The sequence below is a fragment of the Telmatherina bonti genome, assembly GCF_933228915.1.
Source record: "Telmatherina bonti genome assembly, chromosome: 7".
Lineage (NCBI taxonomy): Eukaryota > Metazoa > Chordata > Actinopteri > Atheriniformes > Telmatherinidae > Telmatherina > Telmatherina bonti.
Window position 1 is genome coordinate 11,403,058 of NC_136625.1, and position 27,653 is coordinate 11,430,710.

The 27,653-nt window shown below is 41.6% G+C and overlaps 1 protein-coding gene across 1 annotated transcript; it reads right to left on the reverse strand.

Annotated features, from left to right (window-relative positions):
• Positions 1-6,771: 6,771 nt before the first annotated feature.
• LOC306758926 (kinesin-1 heavy chain) lies at positions 6,772-27,603 on the reverse strand. The gene is made up of 26 exons (XM_079244361.1): positions 27,279-27,603; positions 21,731-21,818; positions 21,527-21,600; positions 21,312-21,416; positions 20,830-20,878; positions 20,205-20,260; positions 20,011-20,098; positions 19,795-19,919; positions 19,488-19,592; positions 18,284-18,429; positions 17,823-17,971; positions 17,530-17,717; positions 16,286-16,354; positions 15,878-16,084; positions 14,588-14,731; positions 14,265-14,456; positions 14,033-14,150; positions 13,343-13,398; positions 13,020-13,129; positions 12,736-12,837; positions 12,194-12,254; positions 12,016-12,087; positions 11,716-11,820; positions 11,341-11,557; positions 9,698-9,833; positions 6,772-9,523 (listed from the first exon to the last, which is right to left on the reverse strand). The coding sequence occupies exons 1-26, from the start codon at positions 27,402-27,404 to the stop codon at positions 9,520-9,522; spliced, it is 2,892 nt and encodes a 963-aa protein (XP_079100487.1). The 5' UTR covers positions 27,405-27,603; the 3' UTR covers positions 6,772-9,519.
• Positions 27,604-27,653: the final 50 nt, after the last annotated feature.

A 27,653-nucleotide genomic window follows, 5' to 3' on the forward strand; every position in this document is an offset into this window, starting at 1 on the left:
CACGGAACACAGCCCATTCGGACTCAATGTCCCCCGCCTCACTCGGGACATGTTCGAAGCTCTGCTGAAGGTGGGAGTTGAAGCTCGCTCTAACAGGGGACTCAGCCAGACGTTCCCAGCAGACCCTCACAACACGTTTGGGCCTGCCAGCTCTGACCGGCTTCCTCCCCCACCTTCTGAGCCAACTCACCACCAGGTGGTGATCAGTTGACAGCTCCGCCCCCCTCTTCACCCGAGTGTCCAAGGCATGTGGCCGCAGGTCCGACGATACGACTACAAAGTCGATCATTGAACTGCGGCCCAGGGAATCCTGATGCCAGGTGTACATATGGACACTCTTATGCTGGAACATGGTGTTCGTTATAGACAATCCATGACGAGCACAGAAGTCCAATAACAAAACACCATTTGGGTTCAGAGGGGGGGGACCATGCCTCCCAATCACTCCCCTCCAGGTCTCACTGTCATTGCCCACGTGAGCATTGAAGTCCCCCAGCAGAACAATGGAGTCCCCAGAAGGAGCACCCTCCAGCACTCCCTCCAAGGACTCCAGAAAGGGTGGGTACTCTGAACTGCTGTTCGGTGCATAAGCACAGACAACAGTCAGGACCCGTCCCCCCACCCGGAGGCGGAGGGAAACTACCCTTTCATCCACCGGGGTAAACCCCAACGTGCAGGCACCAAGCTGGGGGCTGATGAGAATGCCCACACCTGCTCGGCGCCTCTCACCATGAGCAACTCCAGAGTGGAAGAAGGTCCAGCCCCTCTCGAGGGTACTGGTTCCAGAGCCCAAGCCATGCGTCGAGGTGAGTCCAACTATATCTAGTCGGAACCGCTCAACCTCGCGCACAAGCTCAGGCTCCTTCCCCACCAGAGAGGTGACGTTCCATGTCCCTAGAGCCAGCTTCTGCAGCCGGGGATCGGACCGCCAGGGTCCCCGCCTCTTGCTGCCGCCCAGCTCACATTGCACCCGACCCCTACGGCTCCTCCCGCAGATGGTGAGCCCACGGGAGGTGGGGCCCATGTAACCCTTTCGGGCTGAGCCCGACCGGGCCCCATGGGCGAAGGCCCGGCCACCAGACGCTCGCTCTCGTACCCCGCCTCCAGGCCTGGCTCCAGAGGGGGATCCCAGTAACCCGCATCCGGGCAAGGGAACATTCATGCCCAGGTTAGTCGTCATCATAGGGGTCTATGAGCCGTGCTTGGTCTGGTCCCTCCCCTAGACACCTGTTTGCCATGGGTGACCCTACCAGGGGCATAAAGCCCCCGACAACATAGCTGCTAGGATCTTCGGGACACACAAACCCCTCCACCACGATAAGGTGACGGCTCAGGGAGATATCTCTTAATGATCAACGATATTGTTACCCCTCCACTTTTGTACAACTTTCCTGTTGGAGAAGTAGGTGGCATTATCATTTAATCATGTTGTTTTCCCAAAACATCATATCGTTTCATATATTTTTTGAGCAAATGTTTGTTCTTATAATCAAAACGTGTGTGTTGCACGTGTGTGTAACAACGGAGACTTCCTCCAAAGATCTCGCTGTGTTGCTGCAGCTTATTAACCAGCACAATGCAGAAACTATAAGGTTACACCAGTTTGGGATAAAAACAAAAAAAAAAAGATGCATTCATTCAGCTTTATCTCATCAACAGCCTGCATGGTGATAATATTCATCTATCTAAATGAAGAGGACACGAAACCAGCAGATGTGATGACAAAAGACAATCAGGTATTAATGATGAATAAAGACAGATTTTTTTGGGTCACTTTAGTTGTAAAAATGAGTTAATCTTGTCGTTTGGTTTTATTTACACGTGCCTTCCTTTTACCAGTACCCCTGCCTGGTCCTCCCCATCAAAAATGTTTTACATCCGCCCCTGTGTGCTGAAAAACAAGCTCCTATGAGATTTTTTCAGACCAACTTGAAGCTGTTATTTGCAGTTTTTATAGTTTTTTTCTGTGTAATCTCGCTGTCAAACAAACTACAACCTGCTTCTGATTCTAGATCATAGAAGATGCGTCAACTTCACTTTGAATCTAAACAAAAATAATGCACTGAAGAAAATGGCTGCAGCCAGTCCCTTCTTCTCTGTTCATGACATGAATGAAAGCCAGAAAATGTCATCACCTTGCAGCACTAACAAGAAAAAGTCTTTGCCCGTCACTTCCATGAGGGGCTCCTGCAACCAGCCCGCCGGTGCTGATCAAAGCTGCTCCACCTCCCAGCAGGTACAAGCTCCAGCAGCTTTCACCGCTCCAAACCTGAAGATGCCAGATTACCGGCCTCTGGAGGTGTTCAGCGCAGCAGCAGAGGATCACGGTGCAGCTTCATGGAGCACGTCAGATGCAATCTGTGGCTTCTACATCATAATGAAGGAATTAGAGTTAAGCAAGATGATTCAAGACACACCAGATATCCAGGAGAGTAAGTGGGCAGTGATGGTTGCTGTAAATGTTGCTGTTAGAGCCAAGAATTTGCTTTGGAACCACAAAAGTTTAAACATGTGGCCTTTGTGCAGTTTCATACAGATCACATTCATAATAACACTTAAAAGGAACTCAATGAAGCAATGCGTGCTCTCTCTGTATAGAAAAACAGTCTCCGCACAAGTTATCCATCAGAATTATTTCACTTTTGGCTTCATCTTTACCAGCAGCCACTGATGAATCATTTCTAAATGAGAATTAAAAAAAAAAAAATGCAGCAAAGAAAAATAAATATTTATCTTGTTTCTTACAATACAGGACCTTGACGTCCTTCAGAAACGGCTCCGATGGACATCAGGCTGGCAGAGTGAGCTGAAAAAACATGTCAGTCTTCCAAACAATCTGCAAATTCTGGTTCATTCAGGTTCACAACATCAGCTGCTTTGCTTGGGCTGGCTGTGGGAATTTACCCCGAATTGAATAAAAGAGTAAATAATATGTGGAGCTTGTTAGACCTGAATCACTGAAAGTTTACATGAAACAAGATCAAATGTGTTAATTTGACCAAATCCAGAATTAAAATGCATGTCAGCACATCAGCACAGCGATTGGATGATGTTAAACCGATCACTGTGCACTGATCAGGATCGTTTACAGCAGTGGTTCCCAAACTTTTTCTGCAGGGCCCCCTTTTCATCAACGACATTAAAGTCGAGCCGCACCCCCCCCCTCCCATCACACGACCCAAAGAAACATTCTAAGGAATGCGTCTTTAGTTTTAGTGGCTGTATTGTAGGTAACTATAATTAAAACAGTGTCAGTATTATTATCCATTCCTCTGCTTTAGTGTGAAACATTTTAAACCGGGAATCTCTGCAAACTTCATCAGGTGAGACGGTGCTGCTTCAGTAAAACAACTTTGCTACATATGATAGTTGGTTTATTTCTAACCTGCAGGCTTTTCTTTGTGTTCAGGATGAAAAGTCTCCAAATAGTGGTGTAACTTGTTTGGCTTCATACTTCATGATATTAGATGATAATATTTTGGTACATGTAAAAGACTGTGTCTCATTATTACCCACCATTAATTATTAGTATTACTGGTCAGGCAGGGACAGATGTGCTCCATCATTGTTTGTTCTCTTTTTTATTACTTGAAGTCTCTCTTGTTGATTTATCATCTTTTCCTATAAGTACTTTTACAAATTTATCCAGCATGAAAACTCCCAAGTTTTATTGAGCCTTGCCACGCCCCCCAGTTTGGGAACCACTGGTCTACAGTAAACTGTAAACTTCTTCAAAAAGCCATTTAAGGAACTTTGAGTTCATTGTAAAGAAAATAAACTGAGATCCCAGCTGAAAACTTGGAATTATGATCAACTAAAAAGAAGGAGGATAAATGAGTGAGAATATGTCTACAATAAACTATAGAGATAATAAACATCAGCTGGAAGTGATGTACAGAGCCTTAAACTGCCTTCTGTTTGAAATTAGTTGCCCAGAATATATGACTTCTGGGTGTTTTGGAAGAATAAAAACATCCTGGCAGGACAGAGGAGAAACTGATATCTTCGATGGAGGACTGAGAGGTTCAGAAGGTCCTTCATTCCGTTAATATTAATCTTTCATTTAATCTATTTATCTTTTTTTTTTTTTTTAATAGAAACACCCTGAATTTCCTCCTGGTGATGAATAAAGAATTTATCTATCTATCTATCTATATATATATCTATATATATATATATATATATATATATATATATATATATATATATATATATATATATATGTATATATGTATACACATATATACATACAGTGGGGCTCCAAAGTTTGGGCACCCCTGGTAAAAAATTTATTTTAATGTGCAAATAAGGAGCTTTAAAAAAGATGGAAAATCTCAAAAAAAGCGTCAAATTACAGTTTAGACATTCTTATAACATGTCAAAAAAAAAGTTACATCTTATTTCCATCGTTTAAACCGTCAAAATAACAGAAAACAAAATATGGCATCTGTAAAAGTTTGGGCACCCTGCAGAGTTAGTACCTTGTACAGTTTGACAACAGAGACCTGACAGTGTCCTGGATTGTTTACAGTTAGTGTCTAGAAAGACCAGGTGATGTCAATCTCAAAGGTTTTAAATGCTCAGACTCATCTGACCTTACCTCTGCAATCGGCACCATGGGAGCCTCTAAGCAGCTGTCAAGAACACTGAAACTGAAAATAGTTGATGCTCACAAAGCAGGAGAAGGATGTAAGAAAATAGCAAAGCGTTTTCAGATGCTAATATCCTCTGTTCCGAATGTAATCAAGAAATGGTGGTCCTTGGGAACAGAGGAAGTTAAAGCAAAATCTGGAAGACCAAGAAAAATATCAGACAGAACAACTCGCAAGATTGTAAGAAAAGCAAGTCAAAACCCACGAGTGATTGCACAATCCCTCCAGGAAGATCTGGCTGATACTGGAGTTGTGGTGCACTTTTCCACTATAAAGAGGTACTTGTACAAATATGGCCTTCATGGAAGAGTCATCAGAAGGAAACTTCTTTTACGTCCTTACCACAACAATCTGCATTTGAAGTTTGCAAAGGAACATATAGACAAGCCTGATGCATTTTGGAAACAAGTTCTGTGGATTGATGAGGTTAAAATTGAACCTTTTGGCCGGAATGAGCACAGGTACGTTTGGAGAAGAAAGGGCACACAATTTAATGAAAAGAACCTCTAACTTACTGTTAAGCATGGGGGTGGATCCATTATGCTTTGGGTTTGTATTGCAGCCAGTGGCACAAGGAACGTCACGAGTAGAAGGAAAAATGGATTCAATGGGATTTGAGCAAATTTTGGATGCTGACCTAATGCCATCTGTGAAAAAACTGCTGTTAAAGAGAGGATGGCTTCTACAAATGGATAATGATCCTAAAAACACCTCAAAATCCAGTGTGGATTACATCAAGAGGCATAGACTGAAGGTTTTGCCATGGCCTTCACGATCTCCTGACCTCAACATAATTGAAAGTCTATGGACAGACCTTAAAAGAGCAGTGCGTCACAGATGGCCCAGAAATCTCAAAGATCTGGAAGACTTTTGCAAGGAAGAATGGGTGAAGATACCTCAAACAAGATCTGAAAGACTATTGGCTGGCTATGAAAAGTGTTTACAAGCTGTCATACTTGCCAAACGGGGGAATAGAAGGTACTAACTATGCAGGGTGCCCGAACTTATGCAGAGGCCATTTTTTGTTTTCTGTTATTTTAAAAGTTAAAATGATGGAAATAAGATCAAACTTTTTTTTGACTTGTTATGAGATTGTCTAATCTGTAATTTGAAGCCTTTTTTTTTAGCTTCTTTTTGGCACATTAAAATAAATTTTTTACCAGGGGTGCCCAAACTTTGGAGCCCCACTGTATATATATGAAGTATTTGAACAATTAAGACATGTAAATACATATAATCTTGGTCTGAAAAGAAAGCAGAGATGTGATGTGAAGTTCTGCAGATGTTTTCATGAAGGTGTTGCATCTCAGGAAGCCATCAGCCCAGGTTGAGTTAAACCTCCATCTATGAGCAGTCAGGAGGTACAGACCTGAACACACAGCAACACATCACAGGAAGAGCGAAAAGTTCACTATAAAACCTCCATCTCCATGGCAACCACCAGGCTCTTCATGCTCAGCTTCAAATGAAGGCAGTCAAAGAAGAAGCACGTTAGCAGAGGATTGTTTTTTCTTTCGGGGTGGAATGAAAAGTTTTAACAGCCAAGTTTATTGACTTAATGACTAGTTGTTTTCCACATTGCCTGCCGGCTTGCAAAGTTCCTGTCCCACCATGACTCCATGAGTGAAGTCTTTCCTATGACACCTTGTTTGTGTGGGTTGCTTTAAAAGCTTTAAAGTGGAAAGTTTGGTCACATTCCTATATAATTACTTTGGGCCTGAATGGGGAGTGATTTTATAGGCAGTGATCGATAAGTATTTTGGCATGCTACATGTTGGGATAGGTGCTCTGTAGAGATGCATGTATATACACAGGATATAATACCAGGACCAGAGAGATGCATCTAGATCTTCAGCTGATCCGTCAAAACAGATGGTTCCTCAGAAGCCAGACTTCAGGAAATGTGTGAGAGACGGCCGAGGTGTGGCGAATGATGCAAGAACTGGATTGAAAAAAAAAAAAAAATCAGTGCTAACAGCTGTGATGGAGTGATTCATGACATGTGGTTAATCCTTTCGTACGAGTCATTATTCCAGGACTCCAATGACCGAGCAGAAATACGGCGTTTCTCATAATTATTTAATCACACATACATTTACATCATGCAGTCAATCCAAAACTGTGATCTCATCGACTTCCTGCCTCCGTCCGTATCTTGTGCCCCAGTTCTCCAGGAATGATCCAGTACCATGTCCACTGATAGATCCCCAAAACTGTCCGGTTAAAAATCGACCAACTATTACACAGTAATAAAAAAAAAGTGGCTACACTTTTGTTTCTTTAATTTAGAATCAATGCAAAATTTAATTTAGATAAACACCACACATAATCTTTGCTGTGTTCTTTTTGTTACCCCACACCCCCCTCCCCTCCCCATTTGATATCCAGTTTCGGTGGAAGGTCAAAGGAGAAACATTTTGAGGTCCACGCTCCAAATCCCACCTAATCTAGAAAGTTACACACACAGATGCTCTAGATAGACACCAGGGGGGGGCGCGCGACTCCTCTCCTTGCAGCTTGTAGATCATCCTGATGACTTGATCTGTTGGTCTGAACAAGCAGCTCCATTCCTTTTCACCTCCAGTCAACAACAGCCGCACATGGAGTGTTTCTTCCTTTTTTTTTTTTTTTTTTTTTTTACTGAGTGCAGATATTGTGAAGAAGTGCTATCAAACCCAACCTTCCTGTTCTGAGGGCAGGTTTTAATATGACACCTTTGAGAGGAAGGCTATCCCTCCTTTCAGGCTAGATTTGTTCCACTGGCCCTGGTTTGAATACTGTATCCCATCAGCAGAGATTTCCTCAATCCGTCTTTTCCCAAAATAAAAAAAATTTAAAAAAAAAAAAAAAAAAAAGTTCCTGTCTGCGTCGCTTCCCTTCACAGCCAGCATGAAGCTGCTCGAGCTTTTCCTGATGAAAACGTCAATGGGAAAATACACATGAGAACCAGGGTAAGGGTAACAAAAGCTAAGGTGAAAGAGGTGTGGCTGGACACCGCTGCAAACCCTGATCCCACCCCGCCAGCCGGCTGATATACAGTGTATTAACAGAATATTGCACTTGCACAAGATGTTAGTGTTCTCATGCTGGGAGTTACAATCACAATAAGCTTTCTGCAAATGCACCAGGGGCTTCACAAGGGGGGGGGGGGGGGGGGGGGGGAGGGGGATAAAACAAAAAAATGTGGTGGGAATAAAAAAAAAAAACAAAAAACAAAAAAAAACAAAACAACAGAACACAACAGATCACACAATCCCTCCCCTAGATTTAGTTAAATACACCCTTCCTCCACATGATCGTTGAAGATTATTGTGCAATTTCAGACCCCTGCTCCCCCTGACTAGCTGATCAGCAGCAAAAGGGTCTGAACCGTCGACTGACACCCCCCCCCCCCCCTTCAATACAAACCAAAAAAAAAAAGAAAATCTACACCATCTATGGAACAACAAGAGTTACAGTACATAAAACCCAGCATAACAAGGTCTGAAATCTATAAAGAAACAACAAAAAAAAGCTTGTGGGAGGAAGACAAAAGAAGAAGCGAGGCACCCTTGAAAAGAAATTATGACACGTTGGGGGGGGGGGGGGGGGGGGGGGGGTTGACCCTTGGGTTCACAACTTCGACGAAGGTCCTGGATATGTGAGGCTAGATGAGTGAGAGACAGGGACCCATGGAGGACAGGACAAGGACTGTGTGTGTGCTATCTCAGTCTAAATGCCTGCAAGTCTATGTGCTCCAATGTGCAGAGATATAAATAGCATCCGTTAACACAGCTTCACTGACCTCTGAGAGGAGTAAAAACAGTTCCTTCAGCTACTTAGCAAAGGCTAAAAGGTGTCAACCGGATCATTTTCCTTCCTTCCTTCTACATTCGTCTCATCCTTCTCACCAAGCCACCGATAACGAGTATAGGTTTTATTTTTAACTTAATGATAAAAACAATTGGCCTCCACAGGTATTAAGTTAAATACATCTACAGTACACAGTCGCACCGCTTGGCTTCTCCTTTAATCCTTCTTCTGAGCCGCTTCCCAGCTGTTTCCTCACAACGCTCTCTTCCAGGGAAACGTGTGCAGTAGTGCCAAATTTTACATCTGTACAACAAGACCGGACAGAACAGCAGTGCTCGACGCCATCTAGTCAATTCAAAACAACTTTTTTTTGGGACTTTTTTTTCTTTAAGAAGCATCTAAAATCTATCCAGAGAAAAGTGTGGTTAACAACCCATCATGAAATGTACAGAGGTTAGCCTACATAGACGAGCGATTTCTCCTGGTAGGGTCTCCTCTTCAGCTTTTTTTCTTTTTTTAAAGGTGTTTATTTTCAGATATATTTGTCGGATCTTGCTACCAGTTTACATTCAGCTTGGCACAGTGCAGAACTACTCGCACGAAGACGACCGATGACGACAGACTGTGCAAAAACAAACAAAAAAAAAAACCCCGAAACCGAAGCGACACATTCGAATTGCGTGCGGTTTCGCTCGCCGAGGCTGCGCTCAAGACTGCGTTTGGTTCAGTGAAGAAGAAGAATATTATTCTGCCTTTTAAATTAAAATAGCTTTTACATTTTTTAAAGTTTTTTTTCCTTTTTTTTTGTTGTAATTATATCCCGTAAGAGAAAAAGAGAGAATTCATAATGAGAAATGGGTGAAGGTAGGTGGGGGATGTGTGAGGGGGGGGAGGGGCTGGAGCTGTACAGGCCAGGAATATTTATATATATATATTTATAATTCAGGTTCTCCTTGGTGGCTCTGAAGCTGCGACGAGGAGCCTGTTTGCTGTAATGGAATGACAGGTTGTCTGGGTGGGCAGGTGGGTGGAAATGGCTTCTTCTGTCCGTGTTGTTCTACGTTCTCGCTGCTCCTCAGCTGCAAAAAAACCCCAGTAAACCATCAGTGAAATGCAACCAAACCTGCATCAGATGAGCGCACAATGAGGAGGGTTTTCCAGCTAAATAAAGTTGCAAAGCTCTGTTTTACAAAGAAAAGCTAAAAAATGTCTGAAACCTCCGTCCCAAACTAAACGTAGCTTTTTCTACTCACTTCTTGTCGGGCTTGCCGCTGCCGCCTCCTCTGATAGACACCGTCTGGCTGTTCTGGTAGAAGCCTCCTCCACTGCGGTTGATGTTGGGATGAGTGGGAGACGCTACTGGTTGTTGCCCAGGTCGGATGGGTTTGGCTGATGAAGAGAAGAGGAAGAGTTGAAACGTTTCACCTGACATCACCCTGTGTGTGTGTGTGTGTGTGTGTGTGTGTGTGTGTGTGTGTGTGTGTGTGTGTGTGTGTGTGACGACAAACTGAAATAAAAAACATTATTTCAGAACTTAAAGCAGAATGTTTCACTTGCTTTACTTCTAATTCTCATCCCAGTTTAATGAGGAGAAATCCAGCGAGTTAAAGGGACAAAGTGATGGAGATTAGAGGAGTTACTTCCAACACAAAAGCCAAACCCTGTCACATCATCTGGCCTCCAGAACTCTGGAAATCCCAGAAAGCTGTTCAGACTCGTGATGATTTCAGCGTCACACGTCCAGGTCAGGGTGGAAACGTTTGGCCTCCTCGTATTTATCGCTTTAAATCCAAACTACAGTGTTTTTAGTCAAGTACCACATTTAAATTCTCTTCTCTTGCTTTGTTATGAACTGATTAGAGGCCAGTCATCGTGACGGCAGAGACAAACGTACTGCCAGCGCTTGGCCTCATCTTATACGACCCTTAGAATACTGAGTTCTGGGTCTACAGATGTGGAGGGCATCAGGGTGTGTTTAGGTTGCGCGTGCAGATTTGCCTTCACAGCGCATTGGGTGTGCGCTGGGAACATGCATTTTGGGACACATTTAGACACACACGCCTGGCAAAATCAGCTTTCCGTTTCCAGAAACCACAAAACCAGCAAGTGAACATTCAGATTCGAAAAGATGTCAAAAGACGTCTTTGGAAGCCGATGGGTTAACATGTTCTCATCGCTGCTCATACAGTCTAAACGTTCATCTGACACCAGCAAGCATTTGTCTAATGTTTGATACCCAAACTGGAAAATCCACTTCTAATGAGTGTTCAAGTCATTTATTTCCCAGATGAAAGCTGGGAAATCTTTCACCAAGTTGTTCCTAAACACACCACCGTCCGCCATCACACAACTAACTCAGCTGAAGAGTATCAGCAGGTAAAAAATACAAGCAAAGCTGCTTGAAGTTTCCTGTTGAATTCATTTCAAGTGTTACAGCGAGTAGGCTGCTCCTCACCATGAAGCTTTCCGCCTTAAAAACATAAATGATGCTTTAAAACGATAAAACTCCGGCCCCTCAACGTCGCTTTAAGGCAGGTTTTCATTGTTTCCCTCATACAACAAACCTGATTGAGTTGAATGGGTCATTGTGAAGAAGTTGATCCATTTGGTTTGATTACGGTGTGTTGGACACGGGAAACCATGAAAACCTGCCAGGAAGAGGCCCTTGAGGCCGAGAGTTCGAGGCCCCTGGCTTAAAACAAGTGTTTCACTGTGGTGTTTTTCACCAAAGAAGCTCTGAAACATTTCATTGAAACCTCAGAAAGCTGAGCCAACATAAGAAAACAAGGACATGAAAGTGCTCCTAAACACACAACTGAGTCTGAATGAGGTGTGAGAGATCATAGATCCAACCACAAAACAACAAACAAACAAACAAAAAGACAACTTCACTGACCAATCTGAGCCGAATGTCCCCTCCTGGCCATGTTCTTGGCCCTGACGGCCTCCTTGATGCGGTCCACCTCCTGCTGGTAGCGTTTGCGGTCGCGGGCAGCGTTTTCCTTGGCATCCTTCAATGCAGATTCCAGGGCCTTGACCCGCTCAGCCGTAGCACGAAGACGCTTTTCCAGTTTAGGAAGTTCACAGCGAAGGTCTGCATTATCACGAACCAGCTGTGGAGCAGTTTGCAAGGATTTAAAATCATTGTTCGTTGGATCTCTGCCGCAAAACTGAGCAAAAGCAGCAATAAAAGGAATACAACATCATGATGGTTGGAAAACAAAGAGATAAAGTAGTAAAAGTCCTGGAAAAGTCCACATTTAACTCCCACCTGTTTGTGAACCTTGGTGAGCTGCTCAAGATTGTTCTCAAGAAAGGAGATTTTCTGTTTTTGCGCCGCGCTGCCCCCCGTGTCGTCAGAGTCCATTTCCGCACTCTGCGTAAAATAACACATCACACACACATCCCTCATGAGCTCAGTCCTGCCATCTGTGTCGCCTCAGCTAACTCATCCTACTGTAGACTCATCTGTCAGCACAGAGTTCAGTTGGAAAACCGCACATCTTGCATATGGTGTTTGTTTTGTGGCATCCCCTTGTAAGTGTCAGAGATGAATGAGAAAACGGCTGACCTTCTTCACCCTGGTGGCCAGGTCCTGAACAAAGAGTTTCCTCAGGTTGTGCAGAGTCTGCAGCTCCTTGGCCTGAAAGAAAAGGTCAAACGGGTGTTTAATGCATTGATAGATAAATCAATAAAGTAAAATCCACCGTCCTTATCATCACAGACTGCTGTACTTAATGTGAACTCACCACCGTCTCTTCCAGACCCTTCAGATCCTGTCTGGCTTGCTCCCTTCTGTCCTGCATCACCCTGAACACCGCCACACATTACAAGCAGTTAACATGTATGTAGAGTTACATACATAAACAGACGCTCTTCATCATATTAATATACAGTAAAGTAGGGGTGGGAAAATCAAATCGAAAAATAAAAAAAATCAGAATTTTTTTGCTTCACAATTTTAAAATGGATGTTTTTGTTAAAAAAAAAATAAATAAATTTCCAAAAATAAAAATAATCCATCATAATATTCTGGCTAGTGTGTTGTTTTTTTCTTAATTGAAATCAAGAAAAATGACTAGCAAAAAATGAATTTTTATACATTTATTTTGTTTTTAATCTACAAAAATCAGCAGTATCAAAGAATTGTGAGAATCGCAATTTAAATCAAATCAGCACCCAAAAAAATCTGACTCGAATCGGGACAAAAGCATATCGTCACATCCCTACAGTACAGAGAAGAGTAGTGACCAGGGGAGGGACTGTGTGTGTGAGTGCTATTAAAGCGTACGTCAGCTCATGCAGCTTGCGGCTCTTCTCCTGGTCGGTGGATTTGAGTTTCTCATGCTCCACTCTGAGTCTCTCCTGCTCCAACATGATCTTCTGGTTCAAACTGGAGGAAAAGGAGCACAATCATTCAGGCCCAACATTGTTTCCTGTCTTCTCTTAGCTTCGCCATCAGCTCCTCGCTGGGACGGCATGTCCCGTTATTTACTTCTGAATCTACATCATACTCCATCTTTCACTCCACATGAACTCCTACGGCAGCAACATGAACATATTTGAGGTTCTTACTCCTGCAGCTCCGTGATGAGTTTCTCCTTATTGTCCAGTTCATCTCTCAGGCTGCTGATCTGTTTCTGGTGAGCTTCACGATGGGAGTGAATCTGCTTCTCCACTGCTTCCTGGTTGCAGAAATGAACAGATCGTTTTGATTTTACACTGGAATATTCTATTAATCTTTCTGCAAAACTGCACTGAAGTATCGGTAAGTTCCAGGACTGCCAACTTCCCACAGAATCAATACAACAACCAATACCTGATTACTTCTGTATTTAATCGCATCTTATTGAAATAAAACATGATGTATGCTTCTCTAATGGAAACCAGGAATGTACCTTGACTTCATTTGCAGTCTGGATCTCATTTTCCTTCTCCATAGCATGGACTTTCTCTGTAAACCAGAAAAAAACTGATATGTAGTTTTGATACAAATATACACAACGTAGAAATCTGCTCTCAGGAGAACTGAACTGTAACCAATGTTGCTCGAGTCTTACATGCCTTTTGAGCACATATGTTTTATTAATGGTTAACTTTCACTGATCTGTTGATATATGTCACTCAGATGTTGCTCATGTCTATGTTATTGCTCCTTTCCCCCCCCAGACATAACTAAAATATTGAAGAGATGAGCCTGAGACCATGGGACGGGACATAACTCCAGAGTTTTTCCTCCAGAAAATATTATACTGTCTCTAAAGTTAAGTAGCAGCCCCACAAGCTAGCTCTGCTTATGTAAAACATGGCTTAGATGAAAACAACTGCTTGAATATTTTGCTTTTTCCTTTTAATTTAGCGACTATTAGACCCTAGTAAGCACAGACATCAACGTGTCTCACAATGAACGGCGACTTTTCTGCCTGGGAAACAACCTCAGGCTGTGCAGTTCAGAACACATTAGATCTGTCCACCGTCGCTTCAGAAATCATCACAACAAAAGGAGCAGGTGGTTTTCTGTGCACGGCACGCCGCTAGTGAAAGCCCTTCAGATTTCATTCTGCTATACAGACAACACATGTTCATACCCTGAGCGCTGAGCTTCACAAGCTCCTCATTCAGAGAGTCCACGTTCTCCTCCAGCTGCCTCTTCTTCTGCTCCACGTTCTGCAGATACTCCGTCAGGGATTTGATCTTTGCTTCATGCTGCGCACAAAAGGACCCAGAAAAATACTTACAGTATACAGTTGTATGATTTCTAAGAGGAAGTGCCCAGTACTGTCATAAAGATGTGTTCATATGAAGTTGGTTCCTCTGTACCTGGGAGATGCGGAGCTGGCAGGCGGCCAGCTCCTTCTCATTCTCATCCATCTTCTTGTTGCTCTCTGACTGGATGCTCTCCAGCTGCTTGCAGCGTTTCACCATCGTCTTTACCTCCGACTTCATTTTGCTGATGTACAGACGGGCCACTGTGAACTCCTCGTCAATCAGACCGCTGCCGCCCTCGTGTTGCTGACAGGCCAGAAGCACAAAGTTAAGACGAAGACGTGGCAGAAGGACAAAGATGAGGAGGGGGAGAGGGGGGGGGGGTAAAACCGATGAGAAAGATGAAGAGTAAGAAAATACAGAAACCGCCTCAATACCTTAATGTCATTGCTGCCTACGGCAATGCCAATCTCTGCCAGGTCTTTGAGCAGTGAAGACATCATCTCAGTCACCCTCTTCTTCTGGTGGTTGGACATCTCTTTGAGCTTCTGGAGCTCAGAGTCCAAAGAGGACAAGATGGACTGCAAAGAAAGAAGATTTTAGGATAAATGTTTATTTTGTGTTTTTTACTTTAACTGCAGCTGAACATGAAAACTTTCAGGTGTTTTTTTTTTTTTATATCTATAATTGGCAAGTTTAGCTATTAAGTGAAAAAATGACAAAGCACCTAAATGGGAATAATTTCTCTAAATAACATTTCAGCACAGCCGTAGCTGGTTAGCAGTAGAAACAGAGTGGCTGCAGGTTTGTTGTGACATTTCCACACCGTTTTAATGCAGAAACTTCTGAATATAACAGCTGGGAACTCAACTACAGACGTGGCTCTGTGCCCTGCTGAAGACAAATCTGTCCATTTGTTGACACAAGTTGGACCAAGCTGTAAAATCCAGACAACCTAACAGGATGTCAAACAAACTAAAGAGCACAAAGGATTCTGGTTAAGTTTAAAAAAAAAAAAAAAAAAAAAAAAACTGTATGCAATCAATGTCACATGAGAAATGACCGGATGAGAAGTGATTGCTGTATATTTAAATTGAATAAATTGAGTAAATTTGATAATAATTTAAATTAATAATAATTCATAGATAATAAATAAATAAATAATCAAATAATTAATAAATAATAACTTAATTGAGTAAATTTAATAAATTTAAACTGAATTTAAAAATAATATAATTAAATATTTTTATTCATTTTAATTAATGGAATAATTAAAACCAATATGAAGCTATTTTCCAGTATGAATAAACTAGTACAGTTGTACAGGCAGAAACGCAGCCAATGAAATGTAGTCGATAAGAAGACAGAATAAACCCACACCCAAGGTTAAAGATCCTTTTTATGCATTAACCTCTCAGAGGAGGAGTCTGTCGGCAGCTTTTCATCACTGTGTCTGCACTATAATAAAGTGTCACATCGCTCTTTACGACCTATGTCCTGCGTTTGTTAACAGAGCAGCACATCATGTAAATGACGGCATTTAATCAAGTCCTTTTTCACCTTGCAGTGAACTTCTCCAGACTAGTGAAAAGATTTTACAAGTTTGGGAAATGAAGAGTATGCAGCAGATAGAAATGTTTGAAAGATGTTTTAGAGTTGAATATGATATAGATCAGAATGGGAGTGTAATCTGTGTGCAAGCATGTAGACATGACTTTGCAACTCACAGATTTCTGGCTAAGCTCCTCACTGATGGCCTCAAACTCCTTGGTTTTATCCTCCACCTCTTGGCTCTTCTGATCATAGTTGACAGCCAGCTCCTCCAGAGCCTGCAGCACCTCCTTCACCTCCTCTTTGGAGGCCTCGTTCTCAGCCTGCAGGCGGTTCAGCTCAGCCTGGAGGTTCTCGTGGTCACGCCGAGACGAAGCAATGAGCTGTGCAAGAAGAGACGGTTGAGTTGGAATATTTGTGAGAATGACAGGAAAAAAAAACAAGAAGTTTGCAGTAAAGCTGACAGATTATTACACAGCAATAGAAACACAGTTAGACAGCTCTGATGCATTTCCTCACACTAAGATCACGACTTTAATCTGCACCTGTGCTTATTTTCCACCTGTTTGACCTGCGGCACTCACCTCCTCCTGGTCCAGCATCTGCTGCTTCAGCTTCTCAGCCAGTTGGCTCTGCTGGTTGATTTCCTCATCCTGGAAAGCAACAAGACACACAGTTACGTTCACATTCACAGCACGTGTTAAAAGTAGCAATGAACCTTCACAGTGGAGGAATTTGCACTAAATATGTATGTGGAATAAATCCAGTAATCTATGAAATCAAATGTAATTTTTATACTCTGAAAGGAAAACACAGGATTTCCTTAAAAAGCAGAAAATGTTTTTTTTTTAATTCCGTTTGTTTCCACCCTGATGATGCAGCATCCTTGTACATTTGCAGACCTGCCATCTGGAACAATGTCTACGGATTAACGTTGACAAAAAGATAATCTCCACATCTGTTGGCCCGACATTTAAAGAGGAGTCAGTCGGTCCTCTTTCTCTACATTCTCACTTCAAGATAAACGGAGGGAAGGAGGGAACCTTCAGCGAGTGGAAGAGCAGCTTGAACAGGCGCAGGGAAGTCTGAATGATTCAATCTGCAGCCTCCTGGTTTTAGCAGACTTAGTACATGGAGAGTTGCTGCTTTCTCTGTTTGCTGTAGTTTGTGGACTTTACTGAGCAAACGGTTCGCCCATATTTACTGCAACAGTCTCCTCCGGTGGTTTCCCCACCACCCTGATAAAATTCTGCTTGACAAACTCAGAGTAGGGGAGGTGCAAGCCCATCTAATGTAGATGTAGATGCACCCTGAGAATATCGTTTCCTTATCTGGTGCACATCTGGTACAAATGTACCTGGCCATTCATCTTTTAACTGTTATAGGGGCTAATAAGGCATGGGTTAGGGTGGTTGTGGGTGGGTGAAAGGGGACTATGGGTGTATGTGTCTATTTTGATGTAAATTGTTTTATTATGTAAAGTACTTTGTATTGTTTTTAAGCATGAAAAGTGCTATACAAATAAAGTTTGATTTGATCTAATGTCTTACAAAATAAGACGGGCATCTAAGAAATGTAAAGGAATATAAAAAATGACATTTTTTACAATACGGCAGTGATGGTGACTGCTGGGCTGTTGATCCAGCAGTGTCTCTGTTAGTTACAGAGCTGTCCTGTTTGCTTTAGACCAACTTAAATGTGAACAAGTAGGGTATGTGGGGAAGGATGACGGCATGCATGAAGACCTGCCTGCATCGTAAAATACGGTCATGGAAACCTTCATAAAGCATGATGACTGTAGTGGCTTCTGCTGTGTGTTCTCCATCACCTTATCATCCAGCTGCTTGTAGAGTTTGGCCAGCTCGGCCTCACACTTGTCTTTCTCCACATCTGTGAGGCGAACGCCGGGCATGTTGGGCGTGGAGGCCGGCTTGTCGTTGATTATGTTGTCCAGAGCCAACACCTCGGCGTTGGCCTTCTCTTTGTCAAACTGCTCCTCCACCGGCACGCTCTCACCTGCAAAAGGGACGAGCAAACACGTTTAGCAGGTGTGTGTGTGTGTGTGTGTGAGTGGGTGGGTGACACGCGAGGTGTTTGCAGTTCTCCGACATGCTGCCTCACCATTCCTCCAGCGGTTAAGCTCGTTCTCCAACCATGTGATGGTGTTCCTGAGTGTCTTATTCTTCTCCTTCTCCCGCTCATACTTCTGCTTCCACTGCTCTGCTGTCAGCTCAATATTCACTGTGACAGTGTTCTTGATGGTCTTTGCTCTGCATTTAGACATCTTACGATTAATCCAACTCAAAGAATGTATGAGACACTAACTTGACCAGAACAAATAAAAACAAATGAACATGAAGTAAATAAAGAATCTCTGGCTTTATTTGGGTTTTTTTCTCAAAAAAAAAAAAAAAAAAAAAGGATTTTCATGATTTAAAAATGTATTTTATGATATTAAATCTTAAGAAAATGATTGAAAAAGAACTGATGAACTGAAATTTGTCTTATGTTACATAAATATATCCAACCAAGTTATTTTGAACCAAGTAAGAAAGCAATTGTTCTCCTCCTGGCCTACTAACCTTTGTCCGAACATTAGGGTGGATTTAGTTTCAGCCTCATTGAAGGAGGAAGGTGAGCAGCAGATGACTATGGTGGTTCGACAGTTACCACCCAAAGAGTCCTGAAGTATACGGGTCATCTTGCTGTCTCGGTAAGGGATGTAAGCCTGAACATAAGGAACACAAAATACACAGTTTAAAATGTAGCACCAGACATTGACAATTGATCGCGATAAGATTAATACTTCATGAAAATTTAATAGCAACTGTTGATGTGTGTTTCTAGATACTGATATAAGATGAAATGCATCAACAGTCTCTTAAAACTGAGGACTTTTTGTCAAACCACTTACGACACAAAACAAAAACCAGTCTGACATTTTTTAAACTTGCTGTCCTGAAATAAAACAAAAACAAAAAAGCCTGTTTTGGTTTCTAACGTGACGTAGCTGCTTATGTTTCAGCTCTCACAAGTTTAGTGAAACCAGCCTGCAGTTAAAACGATAACGAGAGACACGTTTAGTACTGGTAAAAACAGCTAAACCACAGCAGGCTGCCATCGTCCTTCACAAGCCATTATGCTCAGCTCATCTCCCAACAAAAGCCCATTTGTTCGAGACCACCATAAATATATCAGCAGCTGTCCGCCGCAGGTTGTTTACAGGGCGGATAAACCGGAGAACAAACCAATACTTGATCAAAGCGAAAGGAATGAAATTGGGATGAAAAGCTAAAACAAAACATTGCTTGGAGGAAAGTTCTTATCTGCTCAAGATATTTCCACAGCCAGGAAAAAAAAAAAAAAAGGACTTGTGGATTACGGGCAATGAAAATTTCATACAAAGAAGATTAAAAGAAAAAAAAAAAAGATATTGGTTTTCATCGTGCACACCATGGCTCAGGGCTGTGCAGCTGATGAACTGCTCAGGCTCCTCTGCTGCCTGCTTTCATCAACAACAATACCTTTAATTTAAGACGCTTCATCTAAATAAAATAATCAAGCCTCAAGGTTGATAAAGATTAAACTGAAGACAGATAATTGTCCCAAAAAAAGAGGATTTGGGTTAATATCATGCAGCAGCACAAACAAATCTGTTGCACATTAACCTCGACTAGGAAACATCTACTGCAGTCGACATCCTTTGGACTTAAGTAGCAAAAACCTCAGACTTTATGTGCTCATATAATGCAGCAAAAATGTACGGAGCAGTCTGGAGCTACTGACCGTTCCCTCAGCCAATGCAGAGATGACGTTCCCCAGAGATGACAAGGACTTGTTGATGTTCTTGGCCTCGTCCAGCACAGCTCCCTCTGCACCTGTTTTACTGACCTGCACATCACAGAGGACGACCCAAGGTCAATATCAATTCTTAATGGCTGCGACAAAGAATAAAGTGAAATGGGATCCCAGAGTGGATTGTAAACAAGACAATACAAGGTGAGTGTAGATCACAAAGGTTTGCCGGTGTTACGACTACTCTGTGGTGACCGCGGCTGATTGGACCATATGCACGAAGGATGCTCCGTCTCACCTTTTCGCTCCCGGCGAGATCCACCAGGTACAACTTTCCACTGAGCTTTTGCTCTGTCTGAGTGTTCTCCTGCTTGACGTTTATCAGGAAGATGCTGTGACTCCTGGAGCTGTGCTCGTTCATGTCTGAGGAGTACAAAGCCATCTGCCTCAAAAACACAAGTCTCCAAACAGAGATTCTTCTAAAAAAAAAAAAAAATGCAGAGCGGTGTCTTACTTGTTACTGCTACATGTCTGTTAGATTTGCCTTCATCGATTGTATCCATGACTTCTTCTGGGCTGCAGACAAACCTTTCAGTGCAGCCCTTTAAAAAAAAAAAAAATAAAGAAAACAGAAGCAGAGCGTGAGGCATGTTTGTTAAGCTCTCAACTGGTTTTCCTGGATTTCTGACAAGTGACAAAAAGTCTCACCTTTACATAAGGTACTCTGTTTTTGTCTTCATGCACTGATAAATTGGTCTTTGACACTGCAAACAGAACAGAGCAAATACATTTGAAAGAAGTACAAGCACTGCGCCGAGGATACACAGCTGAATGTTAATGTCTTAAAAACTGGTGCTTCATATTGGTGCTTGCATGTTTGTTGTTTGTTTTCATTTGACTTAATGGCTCGTCTTCATTTCTGCTCATTTTATTGCAAAAACTCTTGGAAATCTTCAGTATTTCCCCACTTAACAGAACAGAAAGTCAGGAGCCTCTCAGTGGACAAAACAACAATCACAAAACTGACCAACTTTTGGTTTTAAAACCAAGATGCTGCCATCTTTAACTTAGAAATGGAGAACTTTTAAACAGATAAAGCCCTGCCTTTTACAATTTATTTAGAAGATCATGTTTTTACATAAGAAATAACCACATTTATAACTACAGTACGACCATTATTTGCCTCATCGTGCCAAACACAAACAGCTCATTCTCCTGTAAATCTTCCAGGCTTGCGGTAATCTTGGTTATCCCAATTCAGTCAAAAAAAAAAAATAAAAAATAAAAAATTGGGACATAAGGGAATCAGAGCTCTACCATCACCATCACATACCATCCAAAAGATCCCGGATCTTGTCTAGGTAGATTTCAAAATATGAAACCTGTGAAGAGAGAAACAGCATCATTATGTGGCAATACTGCAAACAGACTCTGTGTCTTCTTCAACACACCTGATAAAATCTGCAGTACACTAATAACTAAATCTTCATAAAATATTAAATAATGCGCCAATAAACGCATCATCTGCTTCATGTGACATGCAGACAGTTAAATATTCTTTTCTACTTTAAACTCAGACATTATGAGCTGCAACATAAAAGAGCTGAAGAAAAGATGAGTCATACAGGAAACATGATGCAGCAGTACAAAATGTTAAATATCAGCCTCCTCCTTCACTTAGAAGTAGGAAGCCTTCATCTGAGCATATTGCTCGACTCTAAAAGATTAAAAACCAAACTTGTAACAAGTGCATGGCATCTGTCTAACGTCTGACCAGTGCCTTGGTAGTGCAACACTACATCCTTTTATACTTACTTTGATATGAAACTCCAGGTTTTCGTCCATGGAATAGATGTAATTGAAGATATCTTGCACTATCCTGGGGATGATGCCCATTGCATCTGTGTCATGGAGATTCCCCTGCAATCACACCGCAAATTAAAGCCATATAACTATGTGAAAAGAATGGTTACATTCAAACAAGCCTATTCAATCAAAAAAAAAAAAAGGTTCCAGGAAATCAGCCTTACCTCCATGGTGTGTGTTTTGCCAGATGATGTTTGCCCATAAGCAAAAATTGTTCCATTGTATCCCTCAAGAACATCTACAGAACATGAGACAGAACCTTGTGAGCAGTGATTTACATCGTTTTGTTTACATGACAAGATAAAAACACCGGACAGTCAACAACTGTAACACACTGTAGTTGTTAATATTAACGTGGGCAAGCTCACCTTTTACAATCTTTTGGGCGCAAGCGTTGTACACTTGTTCTTGTGTTGTATTTGACTGAAAGACTCTGTCAAACATGTACGGTTTACCCTGGAAAATAGAGAAGAAAATGTGATTAACATCTGATATTTCATCTTAAATTCTCTTTCTCTTGATTGTTTTTTGTACGTTGTTTTGGTTTTCTTATGTTTAAAACAGATCTATGTGTGATATCTGTGCATGACCAGTTATTTTGTAAACAGTGATTTACAGCAGGACCAGTTCAATAAGTCATCTTATAGGTGTTTCCTAAGAAAAACTTGTCAAACGACATTATGTTTTCATTTTCAGACACAGTCACTTAGTTTTGTTTATAAACAAACAAAAAGTTTTTGCAATGACAGCTATCATGATGTTGAAGTAAAAGAGAAAAAAGGGCGAGTGTATCCAGATGTTCTATCAGAGCTCTTAGATCCAAACACTCGTGTCAACCAGTCCAGACCAGAGTCCAGAACAAACATGGAGAAGCAGCATTTAGCCGTTACGCTGCTAACAAGCGGAACAAACTACTAGTGGAGATCAAATTTTCACCAAATGCAGACACTTTTAAATCCAGGTTAAAAACATTTAGTTTCTCGTGTCTTTGCCTAAAATCTGCACTATAAGGTAACTTTTAACTCATCTTGCTTCTAACCTTTTTCATTGATGATTTTATGATGGTTTTATTGTGATGTTTGCTCCTTTTACTGCTTTTTAAGGCTTTATTTGCACCATCTGTAATGCTTTTAATGTTTTATGTAAAGCACTTTAAATTGTATTGCACATGAAATGCGCTATACAAATGAGCTTCCCTTGCCTATAAACCCATCAAACATTTACTCTCCAGTGAAATTCATGATAGCCGTATCATCCTCATCCCATGCAAAGTAAAGGGTTTGCAGTCCTCAAACAGCACGAAGCCCTCGGTGGTGACACTATCCAATCGGGCTGTGACGATATGCTTTTGTCGATTTGATTCCCATCTTCTGGGTGCTGATTCGATTTAAATTATGATTCTCGCAAATCTTCGATATTATTGGTTTTTATAGACTAAAAATGAAAAAAGAGATGTACAAAACTTTTTTTTTTTTTTTTTTTACTAGTCATTTTTCTTAACTTCGATTAGGAAAAAACAACCCAGTAGCCAGATCATCAATCTGCTGCTATAATGCACAAGAAGACAAATGAAAAGATCAATAAAAACAAGAAAATTACTCATTTTTTTATTGGATATTTTTTCATTGATTTTTTTTTTTAACAAAAATAAAAAATTTTAAAAAGCAAAAAAAAATCCAGATATTCAATTTTTCGATTCCCAACCCCCAGTACTTAGTATGACTGGTTAGATTGGGGCAGAGGGGAGGTGACTACAACAGACTTCATGACAAAAAACAACACAAAGCTACAATTTGGGAGCCGTCGCCTTCCATCAAGCAGAGCACTGCTGACTGATTTCCTACAGACTTGTCAAAACTTCAAAGCACATCTCGAGTGAGGTAGTAATCAATATTTGGATTTAAGGGCAAGAAAACTGATGTTACAAGCAAGTTTCTTCTTGCATGGCACGAGGTTTGCAGTCCCAGCTGACTTGTCGCACTTCCAGTATTACGCTCGCAGCCCTACCGGAGACGTATTTCACGTTTGAGAAAAGAACCTCCCTAAATAGTTATCCTGAGGATTATAAAACAGCCACGACTTGAAGTCAGGAGACTACTTCAAGTCAAGTTCAGTGTTAACACCTGTACAGTTACAAGAACCTTGACTGATTAGGGCTTACTGGTTTGGGACCAGTAATACAACGTAAACATATTTCTAATTTGAGGTGAAACCACGCTTATGTCACAACCTGGCACTCAAAGCTCCAGCATGCTGATGAGTATTGATATTATTCACAGTACAACAGCTAAGACATCCTCAATTCGGTCACCAGCTCAGATCTCTCCCTGACAACGACTCTGTAGTAGGCTACTCATCAACGGCATTTGTAATTTGCCCCAGAGCCACATTCTGGCAGTTAACCCTGTCCAGAACATGAGGGATGAGCTACAATCAGTTCTGGCAGACATGGTCATTGACTAATAGCGATGTTGAAGTGGTCATTGCAGCATCTGCTGCTACTGGCCTTGTTACTTAAACTCTGTCTTATGAGATTAACGGCTGAAATTGTCATTATGGTAAAAATGTGTTGTCGGCATGTTTATAAGTGCCGTCACACTCCTCCACTCCTGATAGCTTTGTTTTGATACTGCCAGGGTAATCTATTCAGGAGAGACAGTAACACAAGGGCACAATCCAAGGTTACTCTAACACCTCACATAACTGTCATGGTAGAAACCAATAAAACCAATTGCAATTTAGACTCCCAAGCTACTGTATGGAAAGAAAAGTGCTGACTGTTTCATGTTACGTGTTTAAACGCAGTAGAAGTACCTTCACTGATCTGTCTAATCCTTTTCTTTCCCTTTATCTCTCACGTACTTTCAAAAATACACCATCTAAAAGTAGCTCATTCATGTTCTTATGGGGGCGTTCTTGACTACTATATGAAAATGGGAAACGTGACAACAATGCAAGACTGAAGGACCCGATGTTACCATGTACAAGCGATGAAGAAGCAGTGGCTGCTTAAATAATTCACCTGCTGCACTCTTACACTTCACTTGCAAAGCTAGCTTGGCACATCCAGCTTGCAACAACATCCATGCCATCTCATCTGGAAACTTCGCCTCCATCCTCTTTGGCAAAAGAGTAGGAGGACCTGAAGGCAAAATACAACTGAGTAGGAGCTTAAGTCAGAAATATTCTCTTGGAGACAAACACCGATAATATGAAACACAATCTTTCACTAAACAGAGCATCAAAACACCATCACCATGTTCTGAACTGAAGGGACGACTTGGTGCATCAGAGGTATCCTGGGACATGATGATATGTAGTCGGGTTAACTGCGGCTAAGTGATGAAGCTACAGGAACAGGAAAGAGACCACACCCTAGATTGTCTCAAAATGCATAAATATATCCCAAGCCAACTGAGGCAACCATTCCCACTAAGAGCATCAGCAAAACAAAGTGCATCACTAAAATAATTACCCTACCCACCCAGACAGATTGCCCAGCACCAGCCAAGAGCCTTTTCTGATTGGATGAACAGCTGGTAACCAGGAGAGAAAACAAGGGGATTACCTAAGAGGCCCCTGCTGCTGCTGCTGCTTATGAGCACTTTTAAACACTTCTCAAAGCAGAGACAACTAGCTGCCAGTTTCAAATGCTTAGTGTCTCTCACAATGTGAACTGGTATTTTGGCACGATGACTGGCACTCTGAACTGGGCACGGCCATACCACGCCTTATGGGCACAGACAGGACGATGGTAGTCACTAAAGGCCTGAAAAGAGTGTCAGAAAAGCTGTTGAAGAAGACACACAGCAGCTACAACAGGCTTTTCTGTTCCTGCATGACATGAATGAATAGCGCCATTGTACTTCAAATTCACCACATAATGTAGTCATTTGACTCTAAGAAGAGCAGGATTAATATACATTTAAGAAAACTGTCATACTGATGAATGGAATTTAGGATAGTAATCCATTGCCTTATAAACTCTTTCACAGCTGCCTTTCCATTGGTGAGCATATTCTTATGATGGCAAAGTCCACATAGACAGTCTGCTGTTATGGCCAATACATGTTTAACCTTTGTTATTTTTATAATAAACACCCTTGGCTTTTGGATGTAGATATGTCAGCCTAACTTTTATGATTGTGTGTTTTTTTTAATCCTATTTTGTAGCTGTGAAGAACAGAAGGCCAAGCTGTTTTCTTTAATGCATAAGCTTAAGATCTGTTGTATTTGTGTTAAAAGTACATTTTAAAAAACTATATCATAAAATTAACATAAAAAAATATTGCAAAGGCATATTATGGCAAACCATTAGAAAAATATTATTGACATGAATAACTAATGAATTTAAAATAAAAAAGTAGCAATAACAACACATTCTTATTATTTCTTCTATATGCTTTTGTCCCAATTTGATTTTGATTTTTTTGGATGCCGATTCGATTTAAATTGCAATTCTCACAATTCTTTGACATTGCTGATTTTTGTAGATTAAAAATAAATGTATAAAACTTTTTTTTTTTTTTTTTTTGCTCGTCATTTTTCTTGATTTCAATGAGGAAAATAACAACAGAGTAGCCAGACCATCATTCTGCTGCTATAATGCCCAAGAAGACAAGTTAAAGCAGGGGTGTCAAACTCCAGTCCTCGAGGGCCGGTATCCGACAGGTTTTTGTTGTTTCTCTCTGCCAACACATCTGATTTAAATCAAGTGGATCCAGCAGCTTCTTATCAACCTATTCATGAATTTCAATCAGGTGTGTTGGAGCATGGGGACAACAAAAACCTGCAGAATACTGGCCATCGAGGACTGGAGTTTGACACCTGTGAGCCAAAGGATCAATAAACACAATAAAAAATTACAAAAATTTTATAATAGACTATTTTTATTTAGTTGGGGAAAAATAGATTTAATAAAATAATCAATTTTAAAACTGTGAAGCAAAAAAAAACAACCTGATTCTCGATTTTTCGACTGGATTTTCCCACCCCTAATTTCCTCCTTTTGTTTGGGTGGAAATTCCACCCCATGCTTTTTACATTTATCAGGTTCTTGGCTAATGATACTGATAAAAACGTCTGAATACTCCCAGAAAACAACACAGCCATAACAACAGAGGTCATTTCCCCTAAAAAGCCATGAATGTGTGCCTGAATTGCAAAAACCACCCTCCACTTGTATGCCTTCCATTTATGATACCTTGTCTGTTTCCTCTTACCTGGTCAAAGGACACTTACATTTAATACAGGTCACTTGACTACTTTCATCATCAACTAACTTTAAGCAGCCAGCTGGTCAGTTAGCTCATGTTGGCTTTAATTAAGCTACAGTATTAAAACTAACCAGCTAGCCGAGGCCGGCTAATCTGTCATGTAGCAGCTAGCCTAGCCTGCTAGCCAGCAGTGTGATAACCACTAACAAATCAAAGCGTTTTGCTGACTCAAACTCTTCATAACTGATAGGTTTATAGTTAAAGATGCACACCTGTTCAATGGTTGATTTCATGATATTAAATCGGTGAACACCGTGCAGGTTGGGCATGCTGACGCTGGCGACATTTTAGCCTGTGCCAGCCTGACTGACTGCGGCTTTGTTGAATGACAGCTTGCTAGCCGTGACAGGGCAACTGCGATTTGTGACATTTTTGTGTTAACATTATGTGGAGCGGCTTTCTGAAATGTGAGATTAGATTCTACAATTATTGTTCACAATATTAATCAGAAATGGTGGCAAATTAAATGGGATAAGATGTGATGTGACGCCTGGAGTTGGAGGGCCAGCGGTGAACAGGTCAGTCCTGCTAACAAGCTAAGATGCTAACAGGCGTAGCTACAAGACAATCAAAAATGGCGTCTGTGCCTGAGGGCTATGTTTAATATGTAGCTGCAGCTTGTCAACTTAAAATAACTCACCCCAATAACAACAGTGTCTTCCCCTTGAAACTTGGGGATGTATCTGTCGCCTCTGGTCACTTCCGAGCTATTCAGGGGCCTGAAACGGCACATCACTTTGATGGTGCACTCCGCCGGGTCGGCCATCTTCCACGGTTTAAAATGGAAATTCACCGATAAGAATTAAAAGTATATCCCGGATCCCAGGGGCGGCCGCTGGGGGCGAAAAGGGAGGCCGAGCCCCTCTGTCCCGCTCTCACGTTCTGAAAGAGCAACAATCAGTGGTGCATTCAGACAAAAAAAAATCCCCTGTTTTCCTCTCGATCGCTTCCCCCTCCGGTTAGGAAGCCATGATACCGGTGGATCAGCGACTGACTGTCCGCCTCACCCCTCCTC

Bases quoted from the DNA above. Each gene is read 5' to 3' on its own strand.
- LOC306758926 (XM_079244361.1), bottom strand. From the start codon at position 27,404: ATGGCCGACCCGGCGGAGTGCACCATCAAAGTGATGTGCCGTTTCAGG. The intron at 21,601-21,730 runs GTGAGCTTGCCC...CATGTTCTGTAG, and splicing joins CGCCCAAAAGATTGTAAAAG to ATGTTCTTGAGGGATACAAT. The intron at 19,920-20,010 runs GTAAGACACCGC...TGTACTCCTCAG, and splicing joins CAGACATGTAGCAGTAACAA to ACATGAACGAGCACAGCTCC.